Source organism: Enhydra lutris, unplaced genomic scaffold, assembly GCF_002288905.1.
Source record: "Enhydra lutris kenyoni isolate GAN:26980312 unplaced genomic scaffold, ASM228890v2 scaffoldscaffold80, whole genome shotgun sequence".
Lineage (NCBI taxonomy): Eukaryota > Metazoa > Chordata > Mammalia > Carnivora > Mustelidae > Enhydra > Enhydra lutris.
The window spans coordinates 650,958-663,044 of record NW_019154164.1 but is presented as its reverse complement, the minus strand read 5'-3'; the positions used below and the strand labels follow the sequence as shown (position 1 = coordinate 663,044).

The 12,087-nt window shown below is 34.1% G+C and overlaps 1 protein-coding gene across 2 annotated transcripts in view; it reads right to left on the bottom strand.

The window, feature by feature from the left end:
* Positions 1 to 3,398: 3,398 nt before the first annotated feature.
* The window catches only part of LOC111160974 (leucine rich repeats and calponin homology domain containing 2), a 99,553-nt gene continuing 90,864 nt past the window's right edge, over positions 3,399 to 12,087 (bottom strand). For both annotated transcript variants that reach the window (XM_022524387.1, XM_022524388.1), the window contains one exon: positions 3,399 to 3,518. In XM_022524387.1, the coding sequence (XP_022380095.1) occupies positions 3,399 to 3,518 (120 nt within the window). The remainder of the gene's footprint in view (positions 3,519 to 12,087) is intronic.

Below are 12,087 nucleotides of genomic sequence, written 5' to 3'. Positions count from 1 at the left end.
TTTATTTTTTTGCATTAGAAGTGAATGAGCTAAGTACATTCCATGTACAACAAAATTTACTAAAACGAATACAGACAATTCAAAATTCTATGATAAACTTAGAGTACTCTTCAAACAACTTATGCCAAATATTTACTTACTTAAGTACTTCTCTAATTCTGAGACTTTAGGGCGAGTAACTATAAAATAGGGAGCAATATAATCTTTAACGTTATTTACCTGAAAACTTTCCACTTTTAGGATGAGTAACAATTATGAATAAATGATAGTCATTTTAATAAAATACGTGGAATTTTTAACAACTAGGATTACTTGAAAATGAAAGATTATTTTTTAATCAAATTTCTTAAGAGTAATTCAATCATATGCCTCACACTAATTTGTATAACAGAATACAAATAATCACGATTTGACCTATCCTATCTTTTATTTTATGTAAAGGTTTATCTGACACATAAAGAGTTTAACTTATGAAAATGTGATTTATTTTGTGAAGATATCTTAGAAAATTATTGTGTTTTAAAGAAAACTTTATCTACTGAAAATAACATGATGTAAAGAGAATCTGGACTCTTAAACAACTTACGTGGAATATCCTCTTGAGGTCTATTTTTCCGTAGTAGAGAATATAGACACAAGCTACCAAATACCTAGAAAAGATGGATGCTGTGATGTTGAGAGAAGAAACAGAGAGGGAGAAAAGAAATCTCAGACTTTAATTTTTTCATTCAACTTTATCCACAGTTTGCATCGGTAATATACATTTAGTGTTCCATTTATTTTTAAATGCATCAGAAAATCAATTATGATAGATCTGTGACCAATACAAAGATTTCTGAATTCTTCAAAAAATTCACTTAGAAAAGTCAATAAACTAGCATTCTGTAGAGATCATTATTAAACAAATGGTAATGCATTTTTACTTCTTATTTCAATTCTAACATATCCAAAATCACTTCTTTCTTGTGCCATATAGTAATAAAATTTAGCAGATGTAGCTATCTACTACATTTTTTAGGGCCTAATAAAATATTTCAGTTTGATTATTTAACCCTCTTCAAATCACAAATCCAATTCAAATAATTATAATCAATCTTAACTCAATAATTGATGAAGTAAATATAAAAGAACCATAAGAACCATCTAGAATAAAATTTACACTTATTTAAAAACTAATAAAAGAAATACATTAGAGCCTTGGTAAAATGTTTCCTTGGGGACTATGCTGAGAAACTGACTTAGAGGTCGTGTTGCCTTCTGGCACTACAGTAAATAAACTAACATGATATAGACCTCAGATGGACCCATCTTAAATGGAATTTTGCTTTGCAGTAAAGAATGCTACAGTATGGTTCTGGTGTATTTTCCCTTTAAGGTAATAACTGACAAGTAAATGAAATGTAATAAGGAAGTGGCCTATAATTTCACTAATATTTCAATGATATGAAACAGGAAAATAACTGTAAAATAACTTCCAGGTTGATTAATAAGAGGACTTCTACAGCATGATAACTAAGAAAGGTATATGGATGATTGCTGTAGCTTTTACCGGTCACTTTATTTGTAAAATTGTCAAATTTCTACAACAAAAACTAACAACTTAAGATATTTATTTGCCATTTCTTACCTTTATTACCCAAGTTTTCACTAGGGAGATTGATTATGCCAATGAAGTTTTTTTTTTTTTTTTTTTTTTAAAGATCCAACTGAAAAATAGTAACTAATTAGCTCAAATATTTAAAGTAATAAATTACTAATAATTTAATTTTTAAACCTTATAGTCACAAGAAGCTTTAATTCTTTAAAAGCTCCAATTTCACACTTGGGGAATGTAAAGAACACATCCATATTCTAATGCCAAAATTTAATTATATGGCTTCATGCCAACTGATCTAAAAAAGTTGAGTTGTTCCTAAACCAACCCTTACTATACCATTTGGCACACTAGTTTTTAACTTTTATATATGCCCTTTGAAATACCCAGGCCAACACTTTTAATAAGTTGCATCCATATTAAGAGGTAACAAGTGCAAATAATCACATATTTAAGATATGGTACTTGCTTGGCTACTACAAAAGTAATTATACTAAGGTTCTTCTATAGCAAACTGAGTTATTCATTACAGTAATGTTTTTGAAAAATTCTTGCACTACTACCAACATAAATGCATCCATCTCCAAATTAAACAAGGACTTTGGAACACAGTATACTTATGAAAATATTTATAGACTGTTCTGTGTTTAACTCAACATCTTATTAATTGAGGGTCATAAGATTTACAGGATCCACAGAGGGCCAGATTTTAAACAAAAACCTATTCTTCAATTGCTGCTCTTTGAATCTGAATAAAATTAATGGCAGAATACTCACATAATGTTACTGAAAGTCAGGACATAAACCCAAACTTTGGCAGTTTTATCAAAATGTCCTTGATAATTAGTACTTTGCTACTTCTCAAAAACCTTACTGCTTTGTGTAACATTTTCAATACAGAAATAAAATACTCTTCAAATAATACATTTTAAAAGATGATTAAGTTTTGCAAAATTAAATAGCATAAATTAAGCATATTAACATTGTTTTATTTTTTTTTTTTTTTTTTTTTTTTTGACAACATGACATAACCAATTTAAGGAAAACTGCAATGGACTAAATAAAAAACCACAAATGTCACAATGTGAGGCACATTTAAATCCTCACATATTACTGACCTTACAAAATCTACTAAAATATTTTAAAGTTCCATTGATTCCATTAATACATAAAAAGAAATTGCAAAAATGCTTAAGACTATATAAGAGTCATCAATTACACAGGCACTTCACATGTAAACAATCTACAGTACAACTGAAAATATTTTGGCACCAACCTATAATACTAAAAGAATTTAATATAAAGCCAGAGTTCTGCATTTTCTACTCATTTTTTTCTAGAAAACTAAGACCAAAGATTGAAGAAACTGTGTATAAACTAGAATTAGAAGTGTATTAAATAACTCAAATATAGAATAGTTTTAAATCGGTAAAAAAATGATTACCTCATCCAGGTGTTTACTAGTATGCTATGATATAAAAAATTAAACCTAAATGATTATTAAATTGAAACCACATTTTAAATTTAGTATCAATCTGGTTTTTGAAAAATAATCAAGGTTATCAACTGACTTAGTAAAAAGAGAATTTGAATTTATCAAAAACTCATATTAAGTTAATCCTGTCTCCCCCAAAAGAAGTTCGGGCAATTCAAATTTAATTTTTATGTTTTAACATGATTTTTTTAAACCTAAGGCTTGACCTAATTAAATTATTTTTTATTAGAGATTCTTATCATGAATTTGAGATATTGAAAATCACTTCAAATAAATGCAACTATACACTTATGATTTTGAAATGTTACATCAAGCTGTAGAAAGCTGAGATGCCTTGGTTGTAGGTAATTCAAGAAGAGCCTGAACTGTGACACCGACTTTCACAAGACCTCTCTCTTCCAAAATGTGATGAGGCAAACAGAGTCTTTCCTGAAAAACAAAATAAATGACATCAGAACATTTGTTTTTCAATAGTGCAGTAAAGCCTAAACAAGTCAGAAATAGATTTTTAAAACGTTTCCTGTAAAACATCAAGTAAAAAGTACACCATTCTAATTAAATTAAATTCTAATTTTTAAAATTGTCTTATTGAGGTGTAATTCACATATAACATTATATTGGTTTCAGGCATAAAACAGAATGATCTGAAATATGTATATGGTATAATGCAAAATGATCATCACAATAAGTCTAGTACCATCCATTACCATACAAAGTTAACTTTTAGGATTTACTCTCTTGGCAACTCAAAGCTTATTCTACAATATCACTGACTATCGTCACTATGTGGTACATTACTCCCACGACTTATTTATTTTATGACTGAAAGTTTGTACCTCTTGAGCCTCCATCACCTAATTTCACTTACTCTCCTCTAGCAAACACCATTCTATTCTCTGTATGTATAATGTACATTTTGGTTTTTTATTTGTTTTTTTAGACTCCACATATAAGTGAAAACATACAGGATTTGTTTTTCTCTGTCTGACATAATTTGCTTATCATAGTTTCCTCAAGGTCCAACCATGTCACAAATGGCAAGACTTCATTCTTTTTATGGCTGAGTAATATTCCTATGTGTGTGTGTGTGTGTGTGTGTGTGTGTGTATCACATCTGTATCCATTAATCAGTTGATGGATACTTGGGCTGCTTCAATATCCTGGCTATTGTAAATAACACTACAATGATCTCCAGGGTGTATATATTTCTTTAAATTGGTATTTTTGTTTTCTTTGGATAAACTTTCAGAAGTAGAATTGCTGGATCTTATGGTATTTCTATTTTTATTTTTTTGAAGAACCTGCATAGGGTTTTCCATAGTGACTATACCAATTTACATTCCCACCAACAGGGTATTAGAGTCCTCTTTTCTCCACATCCTCACCAACATTTTGTCTTTTTGACAGTCAGTCTAACAGATGTGAGATGATATCCCATTGTTCTACTTCTAAAAGTCTGGGTAGCTCAAGCATCCAACTCTTAATTTCAGCTCAGATCATGATCTCAGTGTCATGAGAATGAGCCCCCGTTGGGCTCCTTGCTCAGTGTGGAGTCTGCTGGAGGTTCTATTCTGCTCCTTCTACCTACCCCTCAGGAGGATAAATAAATAAAATCCTTTAAAAAAAATCAATAAAAGCAAGCCAACACCAAGCCAAATCATAGTTAAATTTGTGAAATATAAAGATAAAGAAAAATCCTAAAATCAGCAATAAAAATGGAGTCCCTAACTTATAAGGGAAGGCAAAATTAGCAGAAGATCTTTCCACAGAAACTTGGCAGGCCAGAAGAAAGTGGCATGATATATTCAAAGTGTTGAACAGGAAAAATCTACAGCAAAGAATACTCTATCCAGCAAGGATATCAATCAAAATTGAAGGAGAGATAGAGTTTCCTAGAAAAACAAAAACCAGGAGTAGGTGACCACTAAATCAGCCCTTCAAGAAATATTAAAGGGGACTCTCTGATTAGGAAAGAAAGACAAAATGCAACAAAGACAAGAAAGGAACAGAGAAAATCTCCAGAAACAATGACAAAACAAGTAATAAAATGGCACTAAATTCATATGTATCAATAATTACTGTGAATGTAAATGGACTAAAAGCTCCAATCAAAAGACAGAGGGTGTCATAATGGATAAAAGACAACACCCACCTATATGCTGCCTAAAGGAGACTCATTTTAAACCTAAAGACACCTACAGATTGAAATTGAGAGGATGGAGACACACTGGCCAAGCTAATGGATGCAAAAAGAAAACAGGAGTAGCAATACTTATATCAGAAAAACTAGATTTTAAACAAAAGACTGTAACATGAGATGAAGAAGGGCACTATATCATAATAAAGGGGTCTATCGAACAAGATCTAACAATTATAAATATTTATGCCCCCAGCTTGGGGGCAAAACAAAGCAATAACAAACACTGAGGAATTCATTGGTAATAATACAATAATAGTAGGGAACTTTAACACCCCACTTACAGCAATAGACACATCATCTAAACAGAAACTCAACAAGGGGAAATGCCTTTGAATAACCCACTGGAACAGATGGACTTATCCAGAACATTTCATCCTAAAGCAGCAGAATACACATCCTTTTCAAGTGCACACTGGACATTCTCCAGAATAGATCATATACTAGGTAACAAATCAGGCCTGAACAAGTATAAAAAGATTGACATCAGGGCACCTGGGTGGCTGAGTGGGTTTAAGTGTCTGCCTTCAGCTCAGGTCATGATCCTAGGGTCCTAGGATGGAGCCCTACATTGGACTCCCTACTCAGTGGGAGTCTGCTTCTCCCTCTGCCTGCCACTCCCTCTGCTTGTTCTCTCTCTCTGACAAATAAAATCTTAAAAAAAAAAAAAAGGAGAAAAGACACAAATAAAATCAGAAAGAGAAGAAATTACAACCAACACAACAGAAATACAAACAATTATAAAAGAATATTATAAAAATAATATTCAAAAAAATGGGCAATCTGGAATAAATGGATAAATTCCTAGAAATATATCAAAACCTACCAAATATATCAAAACCTACCAAAACTGAAACAGGAAAAATTATAACACTTGAACAAACCACTACCCACCAAAGAAACTGAATCAGTTACCAAAAATCTCCCAACAACTAAAAGTCCTGGGCCAGTTGACCTCACAGGAGAATTCTAACAAACATTTAAAGACTTAATACCTATTCTTTCAAAACTTTCAAAAAAGTTTTTTAAAAAAACTTTCAAAATCATTCTACAAACCCAGCATTACCTTGATTCTAAAACCAGACTGAGACTCACATAAAAAGAGAACTACAAGCCAATATTCCTGATGAAAAATTCTCAACAAAATACTAGCAAATCAATCCAACAGTACATTAAAAGAATCATTCACCAGGATCAAATGGGATTTATCCTTGGGTTGCAAGAGTGGTTCAATATTAGCAAATTAATCAATGTGATATACCACATTCATAAAAGAAAGGATAAGAACTGTATGATCCTGTCAATAGGTGTAGAAAAAATATGTGACAAAGTAAACTATAAAACACTGATGAAAGAACTTGAATATGACACAAGAAATGGAAAAGCAGTCCATGCTCATGGACTAGAAGAACAAATACTGTTAAAATGTCCATACCATCCAAAACGATCTAGATCTTGAATGCAATCCCTATCAAAATACCACCAGTATTTTTCAGAGCTAGAATAAACAATCCTAACATTTGTATGGAACCAGAAAAGACCCCAAATAACCAAAGCAATCCTGAAAAAGAAAAGCAAAGCTGGAGGCATCACCATTCCAGACTTAAAGTTATATTACAAACCTGAAGTGAACAAAACAATAGGATACTCACTCAAAAACAGAAACATAGATCAATGGAACAGAATAGAAATCCCAGAAAAGGACCTATAATTATATGGTCAACTAATCTTCAACAAAGCAGGAAAGAATATCCAACGGAAAAAAGACAGTCTCTTCAGTAAATGGTGTTATGAAAACTGGACTGCAACATGCAAAGGAATGAAACAGGACTACTTTCTTACCCCAAACAGAAAAAAGAAATTCAAAATGTAATAAAGACCTAAATGTGAGATAGGAACCAATCAAAACCCTAGAGAACACGGTCAGTAACCTCTTTCACATTGACTGTAGCAAATTCCTACCATATACGTGTCCTGAGGCAAGGGAAACAAAAGGAAAAAATAAACTATTAGGACTTTATCAAGATAAAAAGCTTCTGAAGAGTGAAGGAAACAAACAACAAAAGCAAAAGGCAACCTTCAAAATGGGAGAAGATATTTTCAGGTGACATATCTGATAAAAGGCTGGTATCCAAAATTTATAAAGAACTTACAAAACTTACCCCCCCAAAATGTAATTCAGTTAAAAAATGGGCAGAAGACATGAGTAGACATTTCTCCAAAGATATCAAGATAGATGGCTAACAAACACATGAAAAGATGCTCAAAATCACTCATCATTAAGAAAATGCAAATTAAAACCACAATGAGATATGATTTCACACCTGTCAGAATAGTTAAAATTAACAATACAGGATACAACAGATGTTGGAGGGGATGTAAAGAAAGGGGAACCCTCTTATACTGTTGCTGGGAATGCAAACTGGTGCAGCCATTCTGGAAAAGAGTATGGACATAACTCAAAAAGTTATCTTTTCATCAAGATAAAAAGCTTCTGCACAGTAAAGGAAAGTCAACAAAACAAAGAGGCAATGCACGTAATGAGAGAAGATATTCAGAAAGGATGCTACAAACAAAGGGTTGATAGCCAAGATCTATAAAAAACTCCTCAAACTCAACACTCAAAAAACAGATAATCACTAGGAGGTTCAGAAAACCCCCCTCAAAATCAGTAAGAATAGGTCCACACCCAGTCACCTAATAGTAAAATTTACAAGTCTTAGTGACTAAGAGAAAATCCTGAAAGCAGCCCGGGAAAAGAAGTCTGTAACATACAATGGTAAAAATATTAGATTGGCAGCAGACTTATCCACAGAGACCTGGCAGGCCAGAAAGAGCTGGCATGATATATTGAGAGCACTAAACGAGAAAAACATGCAGCCAAGAATACTATATCCAGCTAGGCTATCATTGAAAATAGAAGGAGAGATTAAAAGCTTCCAGGACAAACAAAAACTGAAAGAATTTGCAAACACCAAAGCAGCTCTACAGGAAATATTGAAAGTGGTCCTCTAAGCAAAGAGAGACCCTCAAAGTAGTAGATCAGAAAGGAACAGAGACAATATACAGTAACAGTCACCTTACAGGCAATACAATGGCACTAAATTCATATCTCTCAATACTTACCCTGAATGTTAATGGGCTAAATGCCCCAATCAAAAGACACAGGGTATCAGAATGGATAAAAAAACAAAACCCATCTATATGTTGCCTACAAGAAACTCATCTTAAACCTGAAGACACCTCCAGATTTAAAGTGAGGGGGTGGAAAACAATTTACCATGCTAATGGACATCAGAAGAAAGCAGGAGTGGCAATCCTTATATCAGATCAATTAGATTTTAAGCCAAAGACTATAATAAGAGATGAGGAAGGACACTATATCATACTCAAAGGATCTGTCCAACAAGAAGATCTAACAATTTTAAATATCTATGCCCCTAACGTGGGAGCAGCCAACTATATAAACCAATTAATAACAAAATCAAAGAAACACATCAACAATAATACAGTAATAGTAGGGGACTTTAACACTCCCCTCACTGAAATGGACAGATCATCCGAGCAAAAGATCAACAAGGAAATAAAGGCCTTAAATGACACACTGGACCAGATGGACATCACAGATATATTCAGAACATTTCATCCCAAAGCAACAGAATACACATTCTTCTCTAGTGCACATGGAACATTCTCCAGAATAGATCACATCCTGGGTCCTAAATCAGGTCTCAACTGGTATCAAAAGATTGGGATCATTCCCTGCATATTTTCAGACCACAATGCTATGAAGCTAGAACTCAATCACAAGAGGAAATTTGGAAAGAACCCAAATACATGGAGACTAAACAGCATCCTTCTAAAGAATGAATGGGTCAACCAGGAAATTAAAGAAGAATTGAAAAAATTCATGGAAACAGATGATAATGAAAACACAACGGTTCAGAATCTGTGGGACACAACAAAGGCAGTCCTGAGAGGAAAATATATAGCGGTATAAGTCTTTCTCAAGAAACAAGAGAGGTCTCAGGTACACAACCTAACCCTACACCTAAAGGAGCTGGAGAAAGAACAACAAAGAAACCCTAAACCCAGCAGGAGAAGAGAAATCATAAAGATCAGAGCAGAAATCAATGAAATAGAAACCAAAAAAACAATGGAACAAATCAACAAAACTAGGAGCTGGTTCTTTGAAAGAATTAATAAGATTGATAAACCCCTGGCCAGACTTATCAAAAAGAAAAGAGAAAGGACCCAAATAAATAAAATCATGAATGAAAGAGGAGAGATCACAACGAACACCAAAGAAATACAGACAATTATAAGAACATACTATGAGCAACTCTACGCCAACAAATTGGACAATCTGGAAGAAATGGATGCATTCCTAGAGACATATAAACTACCACAACTGAACCAGGAAGAAATAGAAAGCCTGAACAGACCCATAACCAGGAAGGAGATTGAAACAGTCATCAAAAATCTCCAAACAAACAAAAGCCCAGGGCCAGATGGCTTCCCGGGGGAATTCTACCAAACATTTAAAGAAGAACTAATTCCTATTCTCCTGAAACTGTTCCAAAAAATAGAAATGGACGGAAAACTTCCAAACTCATTTTATGAGGCCAGCATCACCTTGATCCCAAAACCAGACAAGGATCCCATCAAAAAAGAGAACTACAGACCAATATCCTTGATGAACACAGATGCAAAAATTCTCACCAAAATATGAGCCAATAGGATTCAACAGTACACTAAAAGGATTATTCACCACGACCAAGTGGGATTTATTCCAGGGCTGCAAGGTTGGTTCAACATCCGCAAATCAATCAGTGTGATACAACACATTAATAAAAGAAAGAACAAGAACCATATGATACTCTCAATAGATGCTGAAACAGCATTTGATAAAGTACAGCATCCCTTCCTGATCAAAACTCTTCAAAGTGTAGGGATAGAGGGCACATACCTCAATATTATCAAAGCCATCTATGAAAAACCCACCGCAAATATCATTCTCAATGGAGAAAAACTGAAAGCTTTTCCGCTAAGGTCAGGAACACGGCAGGGATGTCCGTTATCACCACTGCTATTCAACATAGTACTAGAAGTCCTAGCCTCAGCAATCAGACAACAAAAGGAAATTAAAGGCATCCAAATCGGCAAAGAAGAAGTCAAACTATCACTCTTTGCAGATGATATGATACTATATGTGGAAAACCCAAAAGACTCCACTCCAAAACTGCTTGAACTTGTACAGGAATTCAGTAAAGTGTCAGGATATAAAATCAATGCACAGAAATCAGTTGCATTTCTCTACACCAACAACAAGACAGAAGAAAGAGAAATTAAGGAGTCCATCCCATTTACAATTGCACCCAAAACTATAAGATACCTAGGAATAAATCTAACCAAAGAGACTAAGAATCTATACACAGAAAACTATAAAGTACTCATGAAAGAAATTGAGGAAGACACAAAGAAATGGAAAAATGTTCCATGCTCCTGGATTGGAAGAATAAATATTGTGAAAATGTCTATGCTACCTAAAGCAATCTACACATTTAATGCAATTCCTATCAAAGTACCATCCATTTTTTTCAAAGAAATGGAACAAATAATCCTAAAATTTATATGGAACCAGAAAAGACCTCGAATAGCCAAAGCAATATTGAAAAAGAAAGCCAAAGTTGGTGGCATCACAATTCCGGACTTCAAGCTCTATTACAAAGCTGTCATCATCAAGACAGCATGGTACTGGCACAAAAACAGACACATAGATCAATGGAACAGAATAGAGAGCCCAGAAATAGACCCTCAACTCTATGGTCAACTAATCTTCGACAAAGCAGGAAAGAATGTCCAATGGAAAAAAGACAGCCTCTTCAATAAATGGTGTTGGGAAAATTGGACAGCCACATGCAGAAAAATGAAATTGGATCATTTCCTTACACCACACACGAAAATAGACTCAAAATGGATGAAGGACCTCAATGTGAGAAAGGAATCCATCAAAATCCTTGAGGAGAACACAGGCAGCAACCTCTTCGACCTCAGCCGCAGCAACATCTTCCTAGGAACATCGCCAAAGGCAAGGGAAACAAGGGCAAAAATGAACTATTGGGATTTTATCAAGATCAAAAGCTTTTGCACAGCAAAGGAAACAGTTAACAAAACCAAAAGACAACTGACAGAATGGGAGAAGATATTTGCAAACGACATATCAGATAAAGGGCTAGTGTCCAAAATCTATAAAGAGCTTAGCAAATTCAACACCCAAAGAAGAAATAATCCAATCAAGAAATGGGCAGAGGACATGAACAGACATTTCTGCAAAGAAGACATCCAGATGGCCAACAGACACATGAAAAAGTGCTCCACATCACTCGGCATCAGGGAAATACAAATCAAAACCACAATGAGATATCACCTCACACCAGTCAGAATGGCTAAAATTAACAAGTCAGGAAATGACAGATGCTGGCGAGGATGCGGAGAACGGGGAACCCTCCTACACTGTTGGTGGGAATGCAAGCTGCTGCAACCACTCTGGAAAACAGCATGGAGGTTCCTCAAAATGTTGAAAATAGAACTACCCTATGACCCAGCAATTGCACTACTGGGTATTTACCCTAAAGATACAAACGTAGTGATCCGAAGGGGCACGTGCACCCAACGTTTATAGCAGCAATGTCTACAATAGCCAAACTATGGAAAGAACCTAGATGTCCATCAACAGACGAATGGATAAAGAATATGTGGTATACCCTGGGGATAAAAATATATGTTTATAAAAAATAA